The sequence below is a fragment of the Sorex araneus genome, chromosome 1 (genome assembly GCF_027595985.1).
Source record: "Sorex araneus isolate mSorAra2 chromosome 1, mSorAra2.pri, whole genome shotgun sequence".
NCBI lineage: Eukaryota > Metazoa > Chordata > Mammalia > Eulipotyphla > Soricidae > Sorex > Sorex araneus.
Genome location: NC_073302.1, coordinates 21,117,076 through 21,144,271, shown reverse-complemented (window position 1 = coordinate 21,144,271; position 27,196 = coordinate 21,117,076). Strand labels below are relative to the sequence as shown.

Genomic DNA, 27,196 nt, shown 5'->3' with positions numbered 1-27,196 from the left:
TCATCAGGGCAGGAAGTGGTTTTCAGGGGCAGATGCGGAGCCTGGCGTGTGGGGGAACGTGATGAGTCATCTCGGAGGGAGGCTGCAGGTTGCCTGTGGGGTCACCGGCCTGCCCCCAGCCGCTGCGTGCCACCAGACCACCCTCGGGCCTCGCAGCTCCCATGGCAAGAGGGTGGCCGGGGGCTGGGAGCCACAGGCAGCGTGAGGAGGGCGCTCTGGGGGTCCCCCTTCTCCCCCCGCCCCTACCCCCACCACCACCTCCCCTCCCAGCCCCATTCCAAGCTCCAAGATTGGAGCAGGGAGAGGATTTGATTAGCTCCCGATCAGCGGCTCCATTTAGAGGGCCTGGTTCATTTCCTGTCTGTTTCCAGCAGGCCAGGCGTGGACAGAATTAACCCTTGCTTCGGCTGGGCCCCAGGAGTGATGAATGGGAGGGGTCATGCGGGGGCGGCCACTGCCGGCCTCTCGCCACAAGGGCCCCGGGCGAGCAGGCCGGTGTCCCAGGCTGGACGTGGGTGCCCCAGCATATCGCAAAGGCCTGTGGCCAAGGGTTCCAGCTCTTCCTGCACTGGTGCACTCGATCGGGGCAGCGAGTCCAACCTCTGGTTTCTGTTTAGCAGCAGGCAAGGAAGTCAGGAGCCAGGGGTAGGGGGTGCCAGGAGGTATATCTGGCTTATTCCAACTCGGAGCTTCCCATATACCCGTACCCTCCACATCCTGCTTGTATGGCCCAGAGCATTATTATTATAATTATGATTATTTTATTTGTTTGTTTCTGCTTGGGGCACACCCGGCAGTGCTCGGGGGGCTGCTCCTGGCTCTGTGTGGGTGCCTAGGGATGACCCCTGGCGCTGCCCAGGGGACCATCTGCTGGGCCTTCGAACCAGGGATGTGGCCAAAGCAGCCGCATGCTAGGCGGAGGCCTCACCTCCCGAACTGTCTCTCCAGCCCCTTCCCAGCCCCACCCCCTGCTCCAAGAAATGTTTCACCCGGGTGGCTCTCGGCATAGACCCTGGCCCTGCTCACGGGGCCACCCCGGTCCAGCCTCTATTCCGTGACGTGCACACCTCTTGGTCTCCCCCACAGCACAGGAGCCCTCTCCCTCGCTGCCCTCCCCGCGCTGGTCCAGCTTCTTGGCATTTGCTACAGGGCCTGAGCACCCCAAGGCGGCCCCCCCCCCACACACACACTCCCAGTTTTCTTAGGACACTGGCTGGGCCCATGCAAGAGCCCAAGGTGAGGACTGGAGCGATAGCACAGCAGGTAGGGCGTTTGCCTTGCACGCGGCCGGCCCAGGTTCAATTCCCAGCATCCCATATGTTCCCCTGAGCACCGCCAGGAGTGTAGAGCCAGGAGTAACCCTTGAGCATCGCCGAGTGTGACTCAAAGATTAAAAGAGAGAGAGAGAGAGAGAGAGAGAGAGAGAGAGAAAGAGAGAGAGAGAGCCCAAAGTGAACCCCCGAGCTTCTGCTCTTGTTGGCAAACGCATGTCCTGTGTATGCGGGCCCAGGAGAGGGGTCCCCGTCAGCACCCTTGTCCCGCCCAGAGAGAGATCCTGTGCCCAGAGAAAGGCAGTTCCGACAGAGCCAGCTGCCAGTGCGGGGAGCTGCCCTGGGCTCCTCTCAGAGAGACCAGGGGAGCTGGAGGGTCGTCCAGGCACTTGCCTCCTGGTTCCCATCAGGTCCCCCTCCCCCCCGCCCCCGTCACCACCGGGGGTAATGCCTGAGCACAGAACTAGGAGTCAGCTCTGGGCACCGTCGACCAAAAACAACAACAGGAAGTCAGACTTAGTGGGTAGGAGAGAGCTGCGCTGGCGGGTGTAGGGACCTGCAGTCACGAGTTCCAACCCTCCTGCGTCCCCCAGCACTGCCAGGGGAGGCTCTGCTGGCCTCTGGACTGGGCGGCAGCGCATGCTCGGGCCTGAGCATTGAGTGGCCCCGTGAGCGTGGCCAGGAGTAGCCGCCGAGCCCTCCGAGCGCCAGCACCCCACGCCCTGCCCAAGCCTGGACAAGTATTAGTCCCCTTTCTGCAGTGCCCCCCCCCCCGCCCGTGGGGGACCCTGAGGGTGATCCTCGTGCCCTGGGGAAGTAGGGTGGGGCTATGGCTCCCTTCTGGGTGGGGAGGGCACGGCAGGCCGGCCAGAGTGTCCAGCTGAAAGTGACAGGGATGGTGGCACGGCCACCAGCGTGCCCACGGGGGCGCGTGGACGCGGAGGCCCCGGAGGCCTTGGGAGCCGGGCGCTCTCTCCGGGCTGCCCTGCCCACACCTCTGTTTGCTTTGGAGCCGCACGGGCCTGGGCAGCCCGACTTGCATTTCTGGTTCTGGGTCCGTGGTGGCTCTTTCCCTGGGGGTGCTGGGCTCGGGCAGCTGCCCCCACTCCTGTGGGCGGGGCCAGCCCACCCCTACTTCCTCCCCCAGGAGAGGGGAGCCCAGGCCTGCCCCCCCCCATGCTCAGAGCCACTGTTGGCTGGGCACCAGGGCCACTGCCTCCCACTGTCCTTCCTGGACTCAGGCAGGTGGAGGGCTGGCCAACGGGGGGGACGTAAAGGTGGACCCCAGGAGCCCAGAGGGCTGGTGTGTGTGAGTGAGTGTGTGTGTGTATGTGTATGTGTGTGTGTGTGTGTATACAAGAGTATGTGTGTGTCAGAGAGGGTATGAGTGTTTGTAAATGAGTGTGTGTGTGTGTCAGAGAGGGAGGGTATGAGTGTTTGTAAATGAGTGTGTGTGTATGTGTGTGTGTGTGTGTGTGTGTGAGTTTGGGCCACACCCAGTCATGCTCAGGACCTACTCTTAGCCCTGTGCTCAGGGATCCTCGTGACAGTGCTCAGGAGAGCCGATGGGGTGCTGGGGATTTTGCTGGGCAGACTGCGTGCAAGGCAAGCGCCCTCCCCACTCTACTACCCCCTCCCCCCGCCCCTCCCCTAGCCCCCCGCCCCCACGGCCTTGATTGTTGAAGCGCTCCCTCCTTTCGAGGGACGAGTTCTCCTGCTTTGCCTTTGGGACTCCCTGGTCACCTGACCGAGTCAGGGGTGAGACCCCGAGGCCCGGTGCCTTTGGTAACTAGCCCCCTCCCTAGCCCTCTCTGCATCTCAGCCTCCCCATCCGGCCTGCAGAGGGGGGCAGGGGTTGAGGGGTCCCGATATCTCTGGGTCTGGAGGGCGCCGAGGCGGAGCAACCCCCCACTTCCTGGCAGAAGTCCATGGGCTCAGTGGGGCCCTGTTCTTGCCGTGCCCGGGACCCGGCCCTCTGGCAGAAGGTCCCGGAGTGTCGTTGGCTCCCGGCTCGCTCACTCTGACACGCCAGGCGGAGCCCTCCCCGGACTTCCCCAGCTGCTGAGGGCTCCCCAGGAGCAGGGGGTGCAGGGCACCTGGCAGCTGCCCTCTGAGCTGTGTCCACTCGCAGGGGGAGCCGGGCATGCCCTGTCTCCGGCTCCCGGACAGAGCAGTCCTGCCAGCTCTGGGCACACGTCCTTCCATCGCCCGCCTGGAGGCCGCACTCCGCCTTCAGCTCGCCCCCCCCCCTCCCCCCCCACCCCCCTGCCAATAGACCGCAACGGGCTTTACAGCAGGAGCCCTTTGAAAAGTAGTGGTCTGCGAAAATATTTTATATGATTCAGGGTGGGGATCCTCAGGGAACCCTGGGGGCCCCTCTCGGTAGTATTCAGCCAGGCTGGGAGGTTCAGCGCTCGGGCCAGTGGCATGGTGCCACCCAGGATTGACAGGACCAGGGCCAAGGGGCCGGTACCGGCAGAGTTCAAATCCCAGTCCGTAAGCCCCTGAGCTAGCAGCCGCCGGAGCTCGTAGCCTCTGCTTTGCAGGGGAGTGACCCCAAAACTCACAGTGAAAGCAAGTGAGTGCCAGCTGTGATCCCCCCTTCGAGAGCTTAGTTCTGGCACAGGTGGCATCTCTGTCGTCAGTCCTGCATCCGGGTTCTAGCCCCTCCGTGCAGGAAAGCTGGGCTCGGAATAGTTTCAGCTGCAGCATTTCAAGGCCTTATGGTCGGACGGGCTCAGAGCCCAGCCCAGCCAGGGGACCTATTTTCCACATGGTGGCAGCTCCTAATATATATATATATATATATATATATATATATATATATATATATATATATATTGTGGAAGATGGGAGTGATTTGGGGTCACTCCCGGTGGTACTCAGGGCTCGCTCCTGGTTCCATGCTCAGGGCTCGCTCCTGGTGGTGTTGGGGGTTGAACCGGGTTGCACGGCAAACAGTCCACCCGTGTACAGTCTCTCCGGCCCTGGAGGGGGTCCCAGGGGATCGAAGCATGGCTGATGTGCTCCGGGGCACTTCTCCTGTGGTGGCTGCCCAGCAGGAAGCCAGCGGGCTCTGGGGACTGCTGTGTCAGGCGGCAAATGTCAGGCTCTCTCTCCTGGCGTGTGTGAACGCCTGAGGCTCCTCCACAGGGTTCTCGTGTTTGCTCTTCACACAGGGCTCATGTCTGGGGAGGGCACTGGCCGTTGGGTGCTCAGACCTGGCCGGAAGTCGGGGCAGGTGGGTCCAGCCCAGGCCCTGGGAGGCCCGTGCATCTGTGGCCGCAGCCCTGTCCGTTGGGTGCGGGCCACAGGCTGAAGTTCCCATTTGCGTTCTGGTTCCCAAAAAAGACGCCGAACCGTCCAGCCATCCAGAGTGGATTCTTGCCCTCTGTTCTGGCCACGCCCTGGCGGTGCTCTGGGCTTACTCCTGGCTCTGCACTCAGAGATTGCTCCTGGCCAGCTCGGGAGACTGTCGGGGGATGCCAGATATCCAACCTGGTTTGGCCGTGTGCAAAGCAGGCACCCTTCCCACTGTGTGCTCTCTCTCTCTCTCTCTCCCTCTCTCTCTCCCTCTCTCCCTCTCTCTCTCTCCCTCTCTCTCTCCTCTCCCTCTCCCTCTCTCTCACTCTCTCTCCCTTTCTCTCCCTCTCTCTCCCTCTCTCTCTTTCCCTCTCTCCCTCTCTCTCCCTCTCCCTCTCACTCTCTCTCTTTCCCTCTCTCCCTCTCTCTTTCCCTCTCTCTCCCTCTCTCTCTCCCTCTCTCTTCTCCCTCTCTCTCTCCCTCTCTCTCTCCCCCTCTCTCTCTCCCTCTCTCTCTCCCTCTCTCTCTCCCTCTCTCTCTCTCTCTCTCTCTCTCTCTCTCTCTCTCTCTCGTGGACTCTTGTGGGAAGCACTTGAAGGAACTCGAGAGAACTTTGGTGGAAGACCCTTTGGTCAAGTCCCCACTCGGGGGCTGCCTGTCTGTAGGGATCGGGTTTGGTGCAGGCTCGCAAAAGGGGGCAGCTGCTTCTCGCTCTTTCCTCCTGGTCTCCCCCCCTGCACCGCAGAGGCCGGACCCTTCCATTCGGAAGAACTGGTGGGAAGCGCCTCTAAAGTGTCCCCCGCCCCCCACCCCACCCCGTTGCAGCCTCAGTGCATCCTAGGAGTCAGCACACAGCAGTTACCCACCTTACCCCCCCACCCCAAGGACCAGAGGTTTCAAGCGTGAGGGGGGAAGAAGGGATGGGTCTAGAGTGAAGCCCGAGGGGGTCCCCTGCTTCCACCTGGCACCTGGGTGCCAGGGATGGAGCTGGGGGGTTCCGCCCCTGCCCATCCCTTGTGTCCCCGTCTCCCACGCCTGGGGGCCTGGCCTCTCACCACGTTCGTTCCTCCTCTTCGGAACATTGATCATTCTCTCTCTCTCTCTCACTCCCCAGATGTTTGAGTCGGAGGCGCATGAGAAGAGGGAGATGTCGCTGGCAGAAGGGAAGGCGGCCGAGGAGCCCCCGCCGGGCAAGGAGCCCTCTCCCGCGCCTCCTCCAGAACCAGCCCCGGCACCTGGCGAAGAGTCCTCAGACCAGGACCGGCCAGGCCGAGATGCGCCACCCCGCGGGCACAGACCTGCCTGCCCCCGAGGAGGGCGCCGGGGCCCCCGACCCCGCACCCAGCCTTCAGGAAGCCCCTCCCGCCGCCCCCGACGACACCCCCCTCCTCCCAGGACCTTGCCACGGGTCCCGAGCCCCCTCCCAGCCAAGCCCTCCCTGCCAGCGCGGATGCCCCGGCCCCGGACCTGGACCTGCCCCCGCCCAGCCGGGCCAAGGAGCCCCCGCGTCCCGGGGACCCAGCGGCGGCGGCGGCGGCGGCGGGGGACCCTCCCGGGGTCTGCAAGCACACGTTCGTGATCCCGGAGGTGCGGCTGGATTGCGCCTACAGCCAGGCGGGGGCGGCTGGCGGCGGCGGCGGCAGCTCGGGCGACGAGGAGGAGGATGGGGACGAGGAGGACGAGGAGGAGGACGACGACGACGAGGAGGAGGACACGAGCGACGACAACTACGGGGGCCGCGCCGAGGCCAAGCGCAGCAGCATGATCGAGACGACGGGCGCGGGCGCCGCCGAGGCGGGCCTGTGCCTGCGCGTGCAGAGCTCGCTGCGGCGCCGGACGCACAGCGAGGGCAGCCTGCTGCAGGACGCGCGCGGCGCCCTGCTTCTCCTCGGACACCACCCTGCACTGCTCGGACGGCGAGGGCGCCGCGCCCGCCTGGGCCATGCCCTCGCCCGGCACGCTCAAGAAGGAGCTGGGCCGCAACGGCGGCTCCATGCACCACCTCTCGCTCTTCTTCACGGGGCACCGGAAGGTAAGGGGGCCGCTGCGGGGGGCGGGGTGTGGGGGGGGCCTGGACCAGGGCTCGGTGCCGGGCCGCCCCCCGCACTGCTCCTCCGAGGCTTCCAGGCAGCCAACCTCCTGCCCCCCGCACCCTCGGTGTCAGAGGCTGACACCCGGGCCAGGAAAGACCAGGAAGGCCACCACCGCTAAACTCACGCCCCAGGCGGGCTCTGGACTTTGTGCTCTTCCTGCTCCCCAGGACCCGTCGCACCCCGCAGAGTAGAGCAGGTGTGGCTTTGTGCTTGCACGGGAGGGATCTGAGCTCCCTGCTGGAAGAGATAGTTGGAGGATCAGGGCACAGGCCAGGGCCCACATGATACCCGGGTACCGATTGTTCCCCCTGGCATCCGTCCCCGCAGAGGAGCTCTGGAGACCTCCCACTGACCACTGCACCATCTGGCCTGGTTGGCTGAGTATCCCAGAGACGGCTTGGGAGGGCCCAGCTCTGCACCCCGCCCCCCAAAATAAAGATCTGAGATCATAGCCCCAGAGCGAGTTGCAGTGAAAGCTGGGTCCAGGCCTCCCCGGACTCTACCTGCATCAGCCCCTAGAGCCGTCTTCCCGCCCCACTCTGAGCAGCGGGTGGGAGCGGGCGGCTCCCAGAGCGGCCCCAGGAGGCGAAGGCAGCTCTGGTGCCCTTCAGCCCAGGCCCGGAGAGGTCAGCGCACTTGCACCCGGCTGCGTCGTTCATAAACATCTGAACCAGAACCTGGCCCCGGGCCTGGAGCGCTTAGCCACCCGGCCACTAGCCTCTCGCAGATGTTTATAAATAGACGAAGACGTGTTTATGGCGCCCCTGCCCTGTGCCAGACCTGTGCCATGCCCCCCCCTCTGTGGGCCCCAGCAACCAGGGAGTCTGGCTTCAGCCAGAGGAGGGGATTAATTATTGGGGGAAGGGGGTGGGGTCATGGTTGGACTTTAACGGGCCTGAAGTCCATTAGTGGCCGGGGCTCCTTGTTTGTTTCATGGCCTTGGGTGAGTCCCGCTGCCCCCAGCCTTTGAGGACGCTCAGGACCCAGCTGTCTGCCGGGGCAGAGGGAGACCTGCCCCCCCCTTCCCACCCCCAGCCCAAACAGGGCTCTCTAGCGGGGCCCCGGGGCGCCTCTGTAACTTCTCAGCCCTTGGCAGAGGCAGCCCTGACCCCCAGCCGAGGGCAGGCTGAGAAGCCCCCAGAAAGGGCTCCAGCTGGAGTCCCTGGATCCTCAGAGGAATTGGGACAGACCCCTCCCCACTCCATCTGTGGATGCCTGAGGCGCCCACACTTGGTTCTGAGACACCCCCCCCCCATCACGTGATGGCTGTAGAGACCTCAAGGCCCAGAGCTGAGCTGAACCTTCAGACCCTCTGTTTAAACGACCCCCTCTAGGTCTGTGATACTCCCCCTGCCCACAGTCGGGGCGGGGGGAGGGGGCAGCATTTACAGGGCCCGGAGGCTCCCTCAGAGGGTACGGAACCCTTTAGGGCTGTGACCAGTGATTTCCTTTTTGGGGTTTGGGGGCACACTCGGCAGTGCTCGGGGCTTACTCCTGGCTACGAGCTTTAGAATCTCCCTTGGCAGTGCTCGGGGGACCAGAGCGGGTGCTGGGAATTGAACCCGGGTTGGCCACCTGCAAGGCAAGCGCCCTCCCCACGGAACTATCACTCTGACCTCCGTGACCTTGCCCTCTCTGACCCTGGGCCCTCAGCAGGGGTGCCCCTTCCCCATCCTGTCCCCAGCCCCCCTCCCTGACCCCCATGGAATGCACCCAGAAGCCGGCAGCTGCCAGGCCAGCCCCCAGAACCCCCACGCTCTGCTCCTGGGCACCAGCACCCCGGGAGCCCCGGGCTCTGGGTGTCCCCTCATGGAGGCCCCTCCACGCACCTTCTGCTTTTCGTGCCTCTGCTTATTCATTTCCTGCACCCACCATCCAACAGCAGGAAGATCCACCTTTGTGGTGGGGCCCCCAGAGGTGGGGAGACCTCCGACTTCTCCCGAAGTGGGCAGGATCCCCTCTCTGAATCTGTGGGTAAAGGGAAGAGCGCCCCCTAGGGGAAGGTGCGGGGGCAGCGCCTGACACATCTGCCCCTGGGCCGGATGTGGGACCCAGGGCTGGAGGGGTGGGGGGAGAAGAGGGAAGGACTGATGGAGGGGGAGGGTATGAATGGATGGGGAAGGAGGGCCTGGGGAGGAGGGGGAGGGGAAGGAAAAGGAGGAAGTGGAGGGAGGAGACGGGGAAGGAAGAGAGGAAGAGAAGGAAGAGAGGAAGAGAAGGAAGAGAGGGAGGTGGAGGAAGCGTTGGGGAGTGAAAGTGGGGGGAGGAGGGGAGAAGAGTATAGTGTGAGCAGAGAAAGGCACCCCAACATTCACAAGTGCCTTCAGCACCTCCCCCGCCTTTCGTGGCTGTGGTTGCAATGCTCGGGGTGTTGCACTCTTGACTGGGTGCTCTCATGCACGCACACACACACACACACACACACACACACACAAACATGTGCACACACACTCACATGCATATACACATGCACACACATATATGTGCACATATACATGAACACAGATATGCACACATCCATACATGCATACTTATACACGAAAACATGCAACACATGCACATACCATTCGTATGCACACATATGTGCACATGCACACACATGCACATGCTCTGCGGCCGCAGCACATGGTATCCCATGGCAGTGTCAGGGCAGCCAGGCTCTCATGTGCTCAGCCATAGAGGTGGTGCTGGGGGTGGAACCGGGTTCGGGTCTCGCTTCTGCTGCGCCCAGAGCATGGGCTGAGCCCGTGTGAGTGGCCAGAGTAGGGCCATGTCTTCACGGGGCGATGCAGAGGCCAGAGACCTGACAGCACCCAGGACCCCCTGTGCCTCTGTCCGTGAGCCTCGGGCCGGGCACGGGAGAGACAGGGCTGCCGGGGAGGGAGGGGGTGACGATCCCAATACAGGTCCCCGCAGAGCAGGCAGGTCCCACGCCCAGGTCCCACGCCCGAGACGCCGACTGCCGGCCACGTCCCCTTCCACGGGCCAGAGAGGACAGCACCGCCCCGGGTGAGCCTGTGTGCTCCCCGCCTCAGTGCCCTCTGCTGCGGCCAGTCCCTGGGCGCCGTGGCAGGACAGGCGGAGGGCAGGCCACGTCTGTCCTTGCCCCGCAAGTCGGTTCACATGACGCAGGGCACAGGCCATGCCCCAGGACTGCACCCCAGCCTCCCCGGCTCGGAGCGCCCCGGCCACACTTCCGGCCCCCTCCTTCGGCAGGGGGTGGGCCCAGGCCCTCAGGGAAGACAAGAGGGTGCCCCAGAAACCTTCCAGTTCAAGCTGTGGCACCTGTTCCCGGGAACCCGGGAGACCCAAACAAACAGACAGACAGACAGACAACACCCTGGAGATGAGGGTCAGAGAACCAAGACAGGAGTGCGGGGCTGGCCTTGCCTGCTGCCCGCCCCCTTCAAGCCCTCGGCTCAGCATACCGGCCCCCAAACACCACCAGGGGGCACGCCTGAGCACAGAGCCAGGAAGAGCCCTCACTATTGCTGAGAGTGGACCAAAACCCCCTTACCACCCCTGCTCCCCCAAATAAAACCCCCCAACCCCCACTCTAAATAAAAAGCCCTAAAGAGGATTGATCTCGGCTTGCTCAAACCCAGCTGTGCTGAGTGCAGATGTGTGATCAGGACCAACCAGGGGAGGCAGGGCGGTGGGGGCCCCGGTCCATCCCTGGGCCTCAGTTTCCCCACTGCCAGCCCAGGCTTGTCACTGACCCTGCTCTGGGGCTGTCCTTAGCTGGCAGAAGTCGCAGTCAACGGCTACCCACGGCGTTGGGAGGGGTGAGCCCCACAGGGAGGGGTCCTCCCCCCACCCCATCTTGCTGGACCGCAGACTCCTCCCCCTCTGCCCCGGGAGACCCCGTGTCTGGTGTCTGGATCCGCCTCGTGCTGCAAAGGAACCAGACCTTCAGGGCTGCCCCTCAGGCCCAGCTAGGCCCCACACCCCAGCAGCCCCAGCCCCGCGCTCCTTCACGGCTGTGATTACAGTTATAATTACACTAAGAAGGATAATTACGACTTCAGCAGCAGTGAGCTCCCGGGCCCTGGAGGAGGCCGAGAGGGGGGCTGGGTGGGCCTCTGGGATTCCCGCAGAGCCGGGGGGAAGGGGGTGGTTCCTTCCCGCCTGCCTCCATTTGCCTTCCGCAGTGGGGGTCACTGGGGTACAGAGATGGTGCCCCCTGGGGGTGGAGGGCCCTTGCAGCAGGAAAGGCAGAGAAAAGCCGCAGGGTCCAGTCCATCTGCCGGGGGGGGGGGGGGGGCCCTCCCTTAGACCGATGAGGACCCCCCCACTGGTGAAAGGAAGAAGCCATTTCTCAGCAGCACGCACTGGGGTGTCGGGTGCAGGAGTGGTCCCCGGCCTATTGTGTGGGTCCGATAAAGCGCGGAAGCTGAGGTCAGAATGGGAGGAAGTCAGGCGTGCTCGGCCCTTTCCCACGGGTGGGGGTCCAGGCTGCTGTGACCCCAGGCTGCGTGTGATGCGGGGGGGGGGGGGGCAGTGCTGGCTGCATGGTGAGCCCGGGGAAGCCCCCGGGAACTGACTGGGTCAGGATCGGGCCCCAGAAAACCCCAGGACTTGACCCCGGCGAGTGCCCGAGCCACTGTCCAGGCTTGTGGGACAGCTGGAGAGGCTGAGGGACTGGGTGGTCTCCCCCCACCCCCGGCGGCAGGTGTCCCGTCTGCAAGGCCCTGGGAGAGCTGCAGCCCGAAGGGCAGAGGCCCCGTCTGAGTCAGACAGGCCCGGCCCAGCCGCCACTGAAGTGTCCCTGCGCGTCTGTTCCCCTCACGGGTTGGCTCACTGCCCTGACGAATGAGGGAGTTTGTGGTCAGGGTTAAACACTTGGGTCCCCCTGACATTCTGAGTTTCCTACAGTATTATTTATCTCCTGTCCTTTTCTCCGTCCCTGCATCCCTCCCTCCCTCCCTCCTCCTATCCACCAGCTATCTATCTACCCAATAACCCACATTCACTCATCCACTCATCTATCCATCCTCCTGTCCGCACACCCACTGGCCCATTCATCCCTGCACTTGTAATCCACCCACCTACCCATCTGCCTGCCACTTACCTGCCTGCCTGGATCCATTCATCCATCTATCACGTATCCTTCCGTCCATCCTTCCTTCCTTCCGTCCCTCCTTCCGTCTTTCCATCCATCCATCCATCCATCCTTTCTTCCATCCATCCATCCATCCATCCATCCATCCATCCATCCACTCATCCTTTCTTCCCTCCATTCATCCATCCATCTATCCACGCATCCATCCGTGTAGCTGTGCATCCGTGCATCCAGCCACAGACCCACCCGTGGGTGCATCACTGAAGCTAGTAGCTCCCCCTGCTGGCTGCATCTGGAATAAGGTCGCTTTCTTAGACAGCGTTGTGAGGCTTAGCCCCTCTTCTTTGCTGTACCCAAGAGAGGCCCGGAGTGGGGCTCGTGAGGAGTCCGAGTGAAGGCACGCCTGGTAGCCTTCTGGCCTTTCTTGGGAGGCCATGGCCAAGGCCAGCTGTTCTGCTGGCTCCGTGACCCCTGGTGTGCTGGGGCCGGGGGGTGTGAGGGCAGCACTGCGGGGTCCCGTGTGTCTCCTTGGAGGCAGAGGGCCAGGCCTGGGCAGGGTGAGGGGCAGCGGGCAGCCTGGCAAAGGCGGTGGGAGGCTGGCCTGGCCTGCAGGGGAGGAGCAAGGGTGAGGGACCAAGAGGAGGAGGGCTGGTGGGTGGGAACTGCCGGCTCCGTGCAGCCCAGGAGCGGAAGCAGTGGCCCCCAGACCCACCCGCCACTCCCTTCCTGCTCCGTGTTGGACGCATCAGCCATGCATGCACGGCTGTCTGCCAAACTCTTCTTGCGTGCTGGGTACCCAGGTGAAGGGCCTCCAGGTAGACAGAGTCCATTGAAAAGAAGGGGTGGACTCGGCATAAGTCATTCTGGGGTGTGACGGAGACCTTCAAAGGGCGGAAAGAAGCACAAATTTGGTCTGACCATCAGAGAGGGCTTCCCGGAGGAGAAGGCCTTTATGTAGCTGACTGAGGGCCTGGGTGCTCGGAAAAGGAGAAGATTGGAGGAAGAATATGTGCCAGGCCTTCAGAGAGGGAACAGGGTGGGAAAGAGATCCCTGAGCTGAAGGATTTGAGACCAGTGGGACAGACAAGGGGAGGGGGGGGCTACTCTCAACTCAGTGCTCAGAGGACCACGTGGCATGCAGGAGGGAACCTGCCCCAAGTAAAGCACTTCCTTCTCCCTCAGATCTGGCAACAGTAACCCCTGTAGGTCCCGCTATTGGGGGGGCGGGGTTTGACCATTGCCCGGAGGTTCTTGGGAGCCCCTGGGAGCTTAGTGGCCGGAGGGGGCGGGGCTGCCAGGCGCTTTGCATACCACCTACCGGCCCAGGTGCGCCTGGAACCCCAGAACCTGGAAGGAACCAGCTCAGCTGTCTGACCCTGAGCTTGAAGCTGAGGCATGGAGGCTGGGGGGCAGCGGGGGTGGAGCCGGCTGCTGTAGCTGGTGCTACACTGTAGCTGGTGCAGGGTGCCAGAGGACAGCCCCAGGGCAGGGTGCTCCCCCACCAGACGCCTCCCCCATCAGCGCCCCTGTCTTTTCTCCACAGATGAGCGGACCCGACACAGTTGGGGATGACGATGAAGCGTCGCGGAAGAGAAAGAGCAAAAACCTGTACGTTGGGCAGTTCCCAGCCCTCCCACTGCACTCATGGGCTTGCCTCGCCTCCCATAGGAGGGTGGGGAGAAGGGGCACCCCCTTCCTGCACCCCGCAGACACCGGTGAACAGCAGGAGGGTGGGACTTAGCCATGGAGCCGGGCTGGGGTGGGTGGCCTGGAGCCAGCCAGCACTGCTGCCCCCAGGGCAGGTACCTGCAAGCCACAGGGCACGACCCCGCCCCTTCCCACCGGTGAGCTGTGTAGTGCCTGCAGTCTCCGGCATTGCCAGGAGAGGGCGCTGCTGGCCCACGGAGCGTAGGGCTGGGCGCGTCCAGCTTTTTCCTGGCCCAGCTCCTGGGGGGAAAGTCCTTTCAGATGCCTCTGCAGACTTCTTGGCCCTGACCTTGGCTGGGCTCCACCATCCTAGAAACTCTTTCTGGTCCCAGTTCCTCTGCTCTCTCCAGTTTCTTGCAGCTTGGGTTGGTTTCTCTCACTCTGCTGTCGGGAGCACTCACACTTTCTAGGGAAGGCGAAACAGACAGAAACAGCCCTTCGCACAGACCCTGGGGTCTAGACTCGGGTTCACGGAGCTCCCAGGGACGGGGCAGGGCGGGGGAAGGCTTGCTGGGGCGGATTGAGAACAACTTAGCCTCTTGTCCAAGCAGGCACTGCCGACTGAACACCTGAAGTTCAGACCTAGGAGGTTTTTTGTTTGTTTGTTTTTGCTTTGGGGGTCACACCCAGCGATGCTGAGAGCTTACTCCTGGCTCTGCACTCGGGAATTACTCCTGGTGGTGCTCAGCAAATGGCCAACCCGCTGTGCTATCGCTCCAGCCCCCAGACTTACGAGTTTTATTGAGTGTTCTTCAAGTCTTGGATAGTCACACCACACACACACACACACACACACACACACACACACACACACACACATTGAGCCTAGGTGGGCAGCAGAGAACAATTGGATTCAGCATCCACCCAGAGCCCTGACTGAGAGAGGCTGCGCACTGGCTGGACCTCAAGCCCACACCCCCCCACACCCCCACACCCCCATCTGTCCACCCTTCTCTGTCCCTCAGTCTCTCCTGCACGGTGGCCCCAGAGCAGGGGCACCACATGGCAGAATGGCAGGTGCCCCGGAAGGAAAGCCGTATTTGAAACCCAGCACCTCCCCGCCACCCCCCCACCCCCCACCCCCGACTCAGAGTGCAGGGCAGGAAGGCTGGAGTCTGGGGTCTAGGGTCTCCTTCAGAAGGATGCTGCCTGTCTGTTTCCTCTTTAGTAGGGGCTAGTGAGCACTTTGCACTGAATGGGAGGCATGCCAGGGGGCGAGACCGCCCTCGGGGCCAGGGAAGAGCAGGGCGTGGGTGAGGATTATCTTTCACACATCCTGGGCGCGGGTCCCTGGCGAGTCCTCCCGATACTCCACACACCTGAGTTTTTCCAGGGGTGGGGTGGGGCAGGAGGCAGGGGGAGCATTCTCCTTCTAATCCCACCCCACGTGCTTCCCTCCCCACCCTTGTCTCTGCTGGGGGAGTCCCAGAAGCTCCCCCAGCACACAGGATATCCCTGTGTGTGAGAGAAAGTTTGGCTTTAAGAGGGGCTCCGTGAGAGCCTAGGACCCAGAGCTGCTACGTGCTGGAGGTGGGATTCAAACTCCGGGAGGTCCGAACCCAGAACTTCAGCTGCAGCCTTCCCCTGCCCTTAATTCCAAGGGGTGGGGAATGAAGGGGGGGGGGTAGGGGGAGCGCAGGGAGTTCAGAGCTCTGCACAGCTGGCAACTCAAAAATCACTCCGGAAGTACAAACTTCAAACACACGAGGGGAGGCTGAGCCGTGCCTACTTCTCAGTCGGGTGTTTGCTTAGGTTTGTGATGGGGGGTGACGGATACATTAAAAATCTCAGCTTCGTTCCAGCCTGTCCTAAAGTAAAGCTTTTTAAAACCAAACCAAACAACAACAACAAAAAAGATTTCTTCACAAATCCCGTGCTGCCGGGGCCGGGGAGATTGCTCAAAAGGACGAGTGCATATTTTGCATTCTGGAGGGCCACCCCCTACCCCCCCTTCCCTACTGGGAATAAGAATGTAGCCCCTGCGCGCCTCTGGGTATGGTCCCGCCAGTCATAAAGTGATGGTGATAATAATGTCTTTAAAAAAAAAAATTTTTTTTTAAGGCAACAATGATTTCAGGGCCTTGGGACGCCCCGGTGAGATGCTTGGCAGTTGGCGAAACTGCACCCCAGCTTAGGGCCACCCCGCAAGAGGCACTGGGGACGCGTCCGGAGCGGGCGCGGGAAGCTGGGGGAGGCGCCCGGGGAGAGGGGCGGGCGTTTAACCCCTTGCGCGCTGCAGCTCCGTGCGCGGCGGGGCGGGCCGAGCGGCCGCGCTAAAAATGGGTTTCTGGGCTAAAAATAGCGGGTCCCGCCGGTCGGGCGGGCTGGCCGAGCCCGGCAGTTTGCTGCCTTGTTTCTCCTCCTCCCCGGCGCTGCCATGGGAACGGGCAGGCCGGGCGGGGCTCGCGGGCGCTGGCGCGGGGCCGGCCCGCAGACACATGCCCCTTTCACAGGCTGCCGCTCGGGGTGGGCGGGGACCGAGCCCCCCGCCTCTCGCCCCAGCCCGCGGGCCCTCCCATTTCCTGGCTCCTCCCGTCCGAGCCGCGGCCCCGCGGGCCGGGCGGCGGGCGCAGTCGGTCGGCGGCCCGGGAGCCCTGCGTGCGTGCGTGCGCTCGGGCCGGAGCCGGGCACGGGTGCGCCTGCGACCCCCGGCCCCCCGGAGATGCTCCGCGGCATGTACCTGCCCCGCCACGGCAGCCTGCAGCGGCGGCACACGATGAAGGAGTAGGTGCCCGCGCCCCGAGCGCGCGCGCCTCGCCCGGCACCCCCCGCCCCTCCAACGCCGACCCTTTCTTTGCTTCTGCCCCTGCAGGGCCAAGGACATGAAGAACAAACTGGGCATCTTCCGGCGGCGCAACGAGTCTCCCGGGGCGCAGTCCGCCGTCAAGGGGGACAAAGTGATGAAGTCGCTCAAGTAGGTGTTGAGCTCCCGGTGCGCGCGCGCGCGCGCGCCCCAAACTTACGCACGGGCCTCCCGCCCCCAGGGAGCGCTCGGAGTTGGGTGGGTTTCATCGGGGCCGGGAGACTTGGGCACAGCTGCTGGGCCGGCGCGGAGGCGGGGACTGGGGTTCCGAGAAGGGGGTGACTCTGCCGCCTGGGCCAGCTAACAGCCCCATCTCCTTGTGTCCGTCCCCCGGGCCCCCCCCCCAATCTGGCGCGTCCTCACTGCACCCCTTTCTCCATCCACCAGGCCCACCTCGGAGGAAGCTCTCAAGTGGGGCGAGTCCTTGGAGAAGCTCCTGCTTCACAAGTGTAAGTGGGGCCCCGGGCCCGCGCTGTCTGCCCGCCGCCCTGCCCTCGCCCGCTCCTGCTCCGGCCTGCCCGCCTCTCCCGGCTCTCCTGGGCCCGCGAGCTGCCAACCCCTCCCTGCCCGCGGGAACTGGCACTGCCCGCGCAGGCCGCTGGGACCTGCCCAGGCCCATAGTCCCAGAATAACAGCAAACATTTCCACGTACCCAGGCCTCAAACCTGCCCCTCTGTACCCAAAGGGCTCCCGGTGACAAGACTGAGGTTCCCCGCAGGGAGATGTGGTCAGCCCCCCTAACACACAAACACACACACACACACACACACACACACACACACACGGGACACGGGGCAGGGCTGGCTGGCATTCTGTCCCTGTGTTCCCTGTTTCGGGGAACTGGGAGGGTCCCCCCCCGCAGGGGGAGCAGCTGCTCACCCCGGGTGGGGGGCTTCTCCCTGCAGATGGCTTAGCCGTGTTCCAGACCTTTCTGCGCACGGAGTTTAGCGAGGAGAACCTGGAGTTCTGGCTGGCCTGTGAGGACTTCAAGAAGGTCAAGTCGCAGTCCAAGCTGGCAGCCAAGGCCAAGAAGATCTTCGCAGAGTACATAGCCATCCAGGCCTGCAAGGAGGTAGGGACCCCCCCCCCACTCGGCCCGCCCACCCCCACCCGCAGCGGCCCTGCACGTGAGGGGAGCTCGGGGAGCGCAGAAGCCTGAACCGCCACCCAGGGTGGAGAGGAAGCAAGCAGAGGTCCAGGGGAGACACAGATCGGACGGGCTGGGTGGGGACAGAGCCTGGGACGGCAGCCGGGACAGGTTCCGCCCCTGGCCTTGCAAAGTGCTCACCTGAGCATCCACAGGAGTGAGCCCCGAGCACAGAGCCAGGAGAAACCCTGAGCATTGCCCATTGTGGCCCCCAAGCCTTGTCCTAAAGAAGGAAGGAAGGGAGGGAGGGAGGGAGGGAGGGAGGGAGGGAGGGAGGGAAGCCGGCCTCGGCCTCGGCCTCAAGTGCTGGGGGAGCAGGCAGAGGGGCTGGGGAAGGGACCACTGAGTCAGTGATGGCTGCAGGGATCCCTCGGGATGGGAGATGTGTGCTGAGAGTAGGCTGAGGACCGGACATGGCGGCCTCTCAGTACCTGTATTGCGAGCCATGATGCGTAAAAGGAGAGAGAGAGTAAGAAGGAAGGTGCCTGTCCTAGAGGCGGGGAGCAGGATGGGGAGGGGGGGCGGTGGGAGGGATACTGGGCACACTGGTGGTGGAAAGTGTAAACGGGTGGAGGGATGGGTGTTCGGTCATTTTATGACTGAAACTCAATCATGAAAACTATCGCTGTATCTCATGGTGAATAAAAAATAGAATAAAATTTAAACATTTTTTAAAATTAAAAATTAAGAAGGAAGGAGGGAGGGAGGGAAAGAAGGGAGGAAGGGAAGGAAACAGGGAAGGAGGGAAGAAAGAAAGGGAGGAAGAAAGGAACAAAGGGAGGGAGGGAAGGAAGGAGAGGAAAGGAAGGAGGGAGAGAGGAAGGAAGGAAGGAAGGAAGGAAGGAAGGAAGGAAGGAAGGAAGGAAGGAAGGAAGGAAGGAAGGAAGGAAGGAAGGAAGGAAGGAGGGAGGGAGGAAAGAAGGAAGGAAGAAGGGAGGGAGGGAGGAAAGAAGGAGGGAGGGGGGGCCGGAGCGATAGCACAGTGGGTAGGGCATTTGCCTTTCATGTGGCCAACCCGAGTTAGATTCCTGGCATCCCATATGGCCCCCCAAGCACCACCAGGAGTAATTCCTGAGTGCAGAGCCAGGAGTAACCCCTGAGCATCGCTGGGTGTGACCCCAAAAAAAAAAAAAGAAGGGAGGAAAGGAAGGAAATAGGGAGGGAAGGAGGGAAGAAAGGAATGAAGGGAGGGAGGGAAGGAAGAAAGGAGGGAAGGAAGGAGAGAGGAAAGAAGGAAGGAGGGAGGGAGGGAGCGAGGGAGCGAGGTAGGAGGCGGTTGGTTGGTTTCCACGTGGGCTGCGTGCCAGACACATGGTAGCTCTTTTGTGTGAAGGGCCCGTCAGGACGGCTGCCAGCGAGGTTTGAGGATTGCTGCTTTCATTCATTCAGGGAGGGGCAGGAGAGAGCATGCCGGGGTTCAGGCCCGTATCCGTGGCCCTGTGGCTGAGACCCCCCCCCCGGGAGCACACTGGGGAGTTCCCACCCGCCCTGGGCCCACCTGGCTTTCCCCGGGGGGGGGGGGTCTCTGCGTGTGATGCTTCCTGGTGTGATAGGGGTGCCCACCCCACGCCACTCGGCCCTGATGTGTGCCCCCCGCCCCCCGCAGGTGAACCTGGACTCGTACACCCGGGAACACACCAAGGAGAACCTGCAGTGTGTCACGCGCAGCTGCTTCGACCTGGCGCAGAAGCGCATCTTCGGGCTCATGGAGAAGGACTCGTACCCGCGCTTCCTCCGCTCCGACCTCTACCTGGACCTCATTAACCAGAAGAAGCTGAGCCCCCCGCTCTAGGGGGCGCCCCGGCTCCGCGCAGCTCAGCGTGCACACCAGGCAGCCTGGGCCCCTGACCGAGGACGGATGGACGGAGGGCGGACCGGCCAGCCCCCCTCCTCCCCGGAGGCTGCGTCTGCAGACAGACAGACAGACAGACGGATGGACAGACGGATGGACGGAGCTCTGGATTCCAGGCCTGGACCCAAGAGAGGCCCGGGCGGCCGCCCGCTGGAGGAGTCGAGGCACGGGCCCTGGCTGGGTCCCCGCTGCCCCGGTACGAGGGGGGCCCCCAGGCTCCCGGCCCGGCAGGATCCTGAGACCGACTCGACTCTGCATTGACCAAGTTCCTTCCAGAACTGGCGACAGTGACCAGGAGGAGCAGGACGACGAGGATGGCCGTGGCAGGAGAGTGGGGGGACTGGACTCGGGGGGCTCTCCCGGGACGTCGCTGCCGGGGCTCACAGCCTGGGCCCCCCACTCCCACCCCACCACCCCGCCCCCCCAGCCCAGGTCTTATTTATTTAAATAGTAGTGGGATGCTTGGCACAGCGACCGGGCCTAGGAAAACCTTTGCCTCATCAACTCTCCGAATCTCCAAGTGCAATATTTGAACGGCCGCCTCGCTAGCACCGTCCAGCCCAGCCGGTGGCCGCCCCCCCTCGGAAGGACGGGGGTGGGGGGGTGCCTCGCCGGTGGTGGGCTTCCGGCGCTGCGGGTGCAAGGCCTTCGGGACTGACCTCACCCAGAAATCCAGCCTCCCTGGGGGAGGGGGCCCCTCCAGGGGGGGCGCTCTGGGAAAGCGTGGCCCCCCCCCTCTGACCACACAGCAGCCCAGTTCTGGAGCAAATAAAAGTCCTGTGTTACTTGTTCCCGACCCAGTCTGTGCGCCATGACTCGGGCCTGGGCGTGGGGGGGGGTGGTTGGCGTGGCCGGACGTCTGGTCACTCCGGCGTCCTCTTCTCTTCGTCACCTGCCCCCAAACTCCTGGGCAGGGGGGTGAGGGTGGGGGGAAGCTGCGAGGCAGGGCAGCTGGGGCCGGGGGCCGCTGGCTCCCGCGAGACTAACCATGTGGCCTTCAGCCCGTTCCCCCCACATCTCTGTCCCGCTTCATCTGAGATTTCTAAGTGACTCTTTTCTGGTCCTTGGGGTTGGGGGCCACGCCTGGGGGGGGGGTTCGGGGGTCCGTGCAGAGCTGGAGTGTGCACTGCAGCCCTTTGAGTCTGCTTCCTGGCCCCACCCAGGCTCCTGTCAGAGGCCACAAGGGTGGTTTAGGGGATTGAGGGGGCTCAGGAGAGGAGGAGGGGGCCAGAGAGGAGGGAGGGGGCAGGTGGGGTCTGGTGTTGGCTTGGAGGGTTCCTGGTCTGAATCCTACTTTCCAGGGGGCGGGCCCTGGCCAAGCTGTTGCTAGGGTCAACCCCCTCCTCCCCGCCCACACGAAGAGGGGTGCAATGTGGAGGGGGAGAGGGGATGGGTGCGGAGCTCCAGGTCCGTGCACCCCAGGGGTGAGCCCTGCAGGAGGGCAGCCTGTCTCCGCTCTTCTCCCCCCCACCCCCCCACCCCCCGCAATGTCCAGGACCGGATCTGGAGGCCAGTTCATTACCTCTTTTATGCCCGGCACTCCCGCCGGGCCCCAGGGCCTTGGCACTGCCCGTGGGGCTGCGGGTGGCTTTGCGTAGGACCGTCCTTCCCACTCTCGGGACACTGCAAAGCAGGGGGAGCAGGATGGAGCCCCCAGTTTGGGGCCTCCAGATGCCATCCAGGCCTGGGAGTCTGGGGGCCCGACCTCGGGGACACCTGAGGGCAGTCACATCACGCGTGTCCCCACCTGGGGCTCGGCCCGAGTGGGCCTCCGAGTACCGGCCATTCTGACCCCCGGGGCTAAGGCCTTGAGGCCACGCCCCTCCCAGCCACGCCCCTCCCCTGTCCTTGGGGCTTTGGGATTCAGCTTCCCTTGGGCGAGGCCCCCTGGCCCGCTCCTAAGTTGCCATGGAAACCAAACTCCAGGAGCATCCAGTCAGGCATCTGGAATCCCCATTCCCCCTGCTCCGTCTGCTTTCCATGACTCACGCCCCGGGCCTCTGGCCTCAGAGCGGCCTTGGCAGGGGACCAGGGGCTGGAGCCGCACCTGGCCCGGCCGTCAGCGCCTGGCCCGCCCCTCAGCTGCGGTTCTCACCTGGCCAGTGTTCGCAGCGCCTTCCATGGAGTAGCTCCCGAGGGGGCTCTGCCTGGGGGGCCCGGGCCCATTCCACAGATGGGAAGCCTGCGGTGGGAAGGAAGGGCCAGATCCTGGCACCAGGCCCTCGGGCTCAGGGACCCGCACAACCGCGCTGGGTTCCAGCTTCCAAATCTAAGACTTAACGCATCTGAGACGGACGCGCGCGCTGGGTGGTGTCGGGGGTGGGGAGAGGCTGAGTCTGGCTGTGTCCCGCTCGGGGCACGGACGGTGGCAGTTCTCGGGGGTGCAGACCCCAGCTGCGGCCAACGCACAGCCTGGAGGGTCGGGCCCCAGAGCCCCGTCATCTATCCAGGAACAGCCGTGCTGGGGGACAGAGCCAGCCTGTCCCTGGGAGTGAGTCAGAAATAGCCCGGCCTGGCCAGCGGGCAGATAACACGCCAAGGGGGCCAGGGAGAGAGCAGGGGGGCAGTGCCCCGCAGTCGGGCGCCAGTGGGAGGGGCTTTGGCATGTGCCCGTCATGCCGACCTCAGTGAGCCTTGGGGCGGGTCAGTGCCCCTCCAGGCCACGCCCCCTGGGCCCCGTGGCCTGACCACGGACAGGGAGAGCCCCGCTGTCCACCGCTGGAGTCCCTCTCTGGGCCTGCGTCCCCCTAGGACGGGGCTCGCCATCATCTGAGCTTGCCTGCAGATTACAGTTCTTAATGTTTTACATGTTGGGGCCACACCTGGAGGTGCTCAGAGCTTACTCCCGACTCTGTGCTCAGGGATCATTTCTGATGGGCTCTGGGGACCCGAGGGGGTACCGGGGACTGAATCCAGAGAGGCCACAAGCGCCTGACCCACTCTCCAGGCCCCTTCTGATGTTCTCGAGGTAGGGTGGGGTGAGGGGAGCGCCCGCCCTGGGTCTCTTACCACGTCAGCCCCCTGCATTCGGTCTTTACCCCTCCCTGCTCCCCTTGAGCCCCGCCTCCAGATTCCCCACCCCCTCCTCCCTTCCCCTACCACCTGGTCCTTTGGCCTGCTCCCCACCCCAGCCCCCTGGCCGTGGTCACTCTCTTCCTGTCCTTGAGAGCCTGTCTCATCCCGCCCCATGTCCAGGCCTCTCCCTCCCTCCGCAGCCTCCCCCCGCCCCCCGCTAAGGGACACTGAGCTTCAGAAGGGCCCTTGGCCCCTGTGCCGTGTTGGGACTGGGAGGCGGCAGCAGCAGCTGCAGCACATCTGGCAGGGCTGTGGGGGAGGAGGACCTCCCCCCTGCTCCCTAGGAACCCACCAGGGCTAAGGGTTAGGAGAGGTGGTAAAGGGGCTGGAGCCACAGCACAGCAGGTAAGGCATTTGCCTTGCACTCGGCTGACCCAGGTTTGATTCCCAGCAGCCCATATGGTCCCCCAAGCACCACCAGGAGTAATTCCTGAGTGCAGAGCCAGGAGTCTTGCCGGGTGTGACCTAAAAAGCAAACAACATAACACAACACAACACAACAAAACGAAAAGAGCTCAAGAAAGTGCTGGGACTGTTCACAATAGCCAAAATATGGAAACAACCCGAGTCCCTAAAACAGAGTCCCTAGATGACTGGTTAAAGAAACTTTGGTACATCTCCAACCCCATCAAAAAATGGGGCGAAGAAATGAACAGAAACTTTACCAAGGAAGAGATACGAATGGCCAAAAGGCACATGAAAAAGTGCTCTACATCACTAATCGTCAGAGAGATGCAGATCAAAACAACCATGAGATACCACCTCACACCACAGAGACTAACACACATCCAAAAGAACAAAAGCAACCGCTGTTGGAGAGGATGTGGGGAGAAAGGGACCCTTCTACACTGCTGGTGGGAATGCCGGCTAGTTCAGCCCTTTTGGAAAACAGTATGGACGATTCTCAAAAAACTAGAGGTTGAGCTCCCATTTGACCCAGCAATACCACTGCTGGGAATATATCCCAGAAAAGCCAAAAAGTATAGTCGAAGTGACATATGCACTTATATGTTCACCACAGCACTGTTTACAATAGCCAGAATCTGGAAAAAACCCGAGTGCCCTAGAACAGATGACTGGTTGAAGAAACTCTGGTACATCTATACAATGGAATACTATGCAGCTGTCAGAAAAAATGAGGTCATGACATTTGCATATAAGTGGATCAACATGGAAAGTATCATGCTAAGTGAAATGAGTCAGAAAGAGAGAGACAGACATAGAAAGATTGCACTCATCTGTGGAATATAGAATAATAGACTATAAGACTAACGTCCAAGAATAGTAGAAATAAGTACCAGGAGATTGTCTCCATGGCTTGGAGGCTGGTCTCTCATTCTGGGTAACTCAGGGAAGGGACCACCAAGTAAAATGTGGTTGGACTGCTGGGAATATATCCCAGAGAGGCAAAAAAGTACAATCGAAACAACATCTGCACATGTATGTTCATCGCAGCACTGTTTACAATAGCCAGAATCTGGAAAAAACCCGAATGCCCCAGAACGGATGACTGGTTGAGGAAACTTTGGTACATCTATACAATGGAATACTATGCAGCTGTTAGAAAAAAGGAGGTCAAGAATTTTGTAGTCAAGTGGATGGGCATGAAAAGTTTCATGCTGAGTGAAATGAGTCAGAAAGAGAGAGACAGACATAGAAAGATTGCACTCATCTATGGTATATAGAATAACAGAGTGGGAGACTAACACCCAAGAACTGTAGAAATAAGTACCAGGAGGTTGACTCCATGGCTTCGAGGCTGGCCTCACGTTCCGGGGAAAGGTCAACTCAGAGAAGCGATCACCAACTACATTGTAGTCGAAGGCCATGTGGGGGAAGGGAGTTGCGGGCTGAATGAGGGCTAGAGACTGAGCACAGCGGCCACTCAACACCTTTATTGCAAACCACAACAGCTAATTAGAGAGAGAAAACAGAAGGGAATGCCTTGCCACAGTGGCAGGGTGGGGTGGGGGGGAGATGGGATTGGGGAGGGTGGGAGGGACACTGGGTTTACGGGTGGTGGAAAATGGGCACTGGTGAAGGGATGGGTTCCCAAACTTTGTATGAGGGAAGTATGAGCACAAAAGTGTATAAATCTGTAACTGTACCCTCACGGTGATTCTCTAATTAAAAATAAATAAATTTAAAAAAAATAAAATGTGGTTGGAGGTCATGTGGGGGAAGGGTGATGCGGGCCGAATACAGACTAGAGACTGAACACAATGGCCACTCAACACCTTTATTGCAAACCACAACACCTAATCAGAGAGAGAGAACAGAAGGGAATTCCCTGCCATAGTGGCAGGGTGGGGTGGGGGGAGACGGGACTGGGGAGGGGGGGAGGGATGTTGGGTTTACTGGTGGTGGAGAATGGGCACTGGTGAAGGGATGGGCTATCGAACTTTGTATGGGGGAAACATGAGCACAAAGATGTATGGATCTGTAACTGTACCCTCACAATGACTCTCTAATTAAAAATAAACTAATAAAAAAATAAAAAATAACTATAAACTCTAAAAAAAAAAGAAACTTTGGTACATCTACACAATGGAATACTATGCAGCTGTTAGGAGAGATGAAGTCATGAAATTTGCTTATAAATGGATAAACATGGAGAGTATCATGCTAAGTGAAATGAGTCAGAAAGAGAGGGACAGACATAGAAGGACTGCACTCATTTGTGGAGTATAGAATAACATCACATGAGGCTGATACCCAAGGATGGTAGATACAAGGGCCAGGAGGATTGCCCCATAGCTGGAAGCCTGCTTCATGAGCAGAGGGGAGAAGGCAGATGGAATAGAGAAGGGATCACTAGGAAAATGATGGCTGGAGGAATCAGTCAGGATGAGAGATGCATGCCGAAAGTAGATAATGGACCAAACATGATGACTTCTCAGTGTCTGTGTTGCAAGCCATGATGCCCAAAAGTAGAGGGAGAGTATGGGGAATATTGTCTGCCATGGAGGCAGGGGGAGGGTGGGAAAGTGGGGGCATACCCGGGATATTGGTGGTGGGGAATGTGCACTGGTGGAGGGATGGGTGTTTGATCATTGTGAGATTGTAACCCAAACATGAAAGCTTGTAACTGTCTCACGGTGATTCAATTAAAAAAAAAGGAAAAGAAAGGAAAGAAAGTGCTGGGAACCGTGCCTGCCACATCATAGAGCTATTCCAGTGTTATATCAACTAAATTTATTTCTCAGATGAGAGGAGTCACAGAGCTATTGTACTTTGCCCAAAGTGACACAGCAACAAGAGGTCATTGAGATTTGAATCCAGTGAGAGCATACGCACTCCAGGACCTCTATAAAGCATCAGGTTTATCCTCCTCCCCAACCGCTCTCCCCCAGTCAGAACCGAGTTGAGATGCCACTTCTTCCAGGAAGACCTCCCAATAGCCCTGGTTAGAGGGAAGTCCCTGTCGTCTGCTCACAAAGGGCCTTGTATTTTCCTTTTATGGCACTTGTTAGGGGCTGGAGCTTCCGGAGACATGTGTATTCATCGCTGTCTCTTCCTCTCAACTCAGAAGACTGCTCACTGTTCTCCCAGCACTGATCTCCTCGGCACACAGTAAGAGCTTAATAATTGCTTATTCAAGATCTCGGAGCAGTTGGGTTACACTGCATAAGCTCAGAGTAGTCTGGGTAAGCGCGACAGTACCAAGATTGAGTTCTACTGTGAAGCTCAGAGAACAGGCAAGAGAGGCCCCCTAGACAGTGTGAGATGCCCAGGGGGGGGCAGAGGGGAGGAAGCAGTGCCTCCGTGCCCCCAGACCCAGGTCACTCTCAAGGTACCCACTCCCCCAGGATGGGTCCGCCCCACTCCAACAGGGAAGATTTTACAAAACCGGAAAATTGGTTCGTTTCTCCATCTCGATCTGGGGGGGCTCTCATCTCAGTATTTCTGACCCTGGCTACTTCCCTTAGAGAAAATAAGTCCCCTTTTTCCCTGGCCGTGCTGACGGTGACAGAATAAAGGCTGTCTCCGTGAGGCGGGGGGGGGGGGGGTGCCCAGGTCATGGCCAACTTCCTGCTGGTGAACATGCTGTTTGTATTGTTTCAGGAAACCAGGTTGTTTGTGAATAAAATGAATGTATGTTTGTGTCATGGAAAAAAAATGCAAGATACTAATTTTTATCTCTTTCACTTACAGGAAACTCAGATGTAAGTAGTCCAGAGTAACTGAGGCATCTCTGGGATCACCAGGAAGCTTATTTTTGGTCGCTTGGTCATCCTCAAAAGTGTTGCTTCCTGTGTGACCTGAGAACTAGGACAATGGTGAAGCGCTTGCCTAGCACGTGGCGATAGCCACCACAACCCTGGTGCAAACCCTGCTACTGCATATGATCCCCTGAGCACTGCCCGGAGTGACCCTGGAACACAGAACCAGGTAGGCACAGTTGGGTGTATCCTGGACCTCCAAAAAAAGTAGCTGCCACCTGTTTCCGAGATGGCTGCTGGAGCTCCAGCCATCACTTCTGTGTTTCATGCATGGGAAGGCAAAGGGGCTGAACCAGGGACAAAAGGTGCATATTACTTCCCAAGAGAAGACTCGCTGTGCCCTGACACTTTCCCTCACCTCCCAGGGGTCAGCACTTCGGCAGGTGTCCACACATCATTACAAGAGAGGCTGGAAGTGCCATCTTAACTGAGAGTCATCAGGCCAGATAGAATGAGCGCCCCTTTCACTGTGAGAAGCAGACGCAAAGGGCACCCACTGGGGAGGGGAGGGGGCATCCGAGTGTCTGCCGAGGCCATCTCTTCTCTTAGGGCCATGGAGGGGAATGAGACTCAGGCCTACACCTGGTGGTTGTCGTGCTGGGCTGCAGCTCTGCTAGACAGCCGTGCCGCGTCGATTCCCACCCCTCCTACAGGGCCAGG

The 27,196-nt window shown here is 61.0% G+C and overlaps 1 protein-coding gene across 1 annotated transcript in view; it reads left to right on the top strand.

The window, feature by feature from the left end:
• LOC129398790 (regulator of G-protein signaling 3-like) overlaps positions 1 to 20,034 on the top strand; it is a 32,438-nt gene extending 12,404 nt beyond the window's left edge. Inside the window, 8 exon segments of the mRNA XM_055139759.1 lie at positions 5,689 to 5,830; positions 5,833 to 6,449; positions 6,451 to 6,606; positions 13,273 to 13,337; positions 16,249 to 16,350; positions 16,627 to 16,688; positions 17,145 to 17,311; positions 18,993 to 20,034. Of these exon segments, the coding sequence (XP_054995734.1) occupies positions 5,689 to 5,830; positions 5,833 to 6,449; positions 6,451 to 6,606; positions 13,273 to 13,337; positions 16,249 to 16,350; positions 16,627 to 16,688; positions 17,145 to 17,311; positions 18,993 to 19,178 (1,497 nt within the window). The 3' untranslated portion in view covers positions 19,179 to 20,034.
• The last annotated feature ends 7,162 nt before the right edge of the window (positions 20,035 to 27,196 follow it).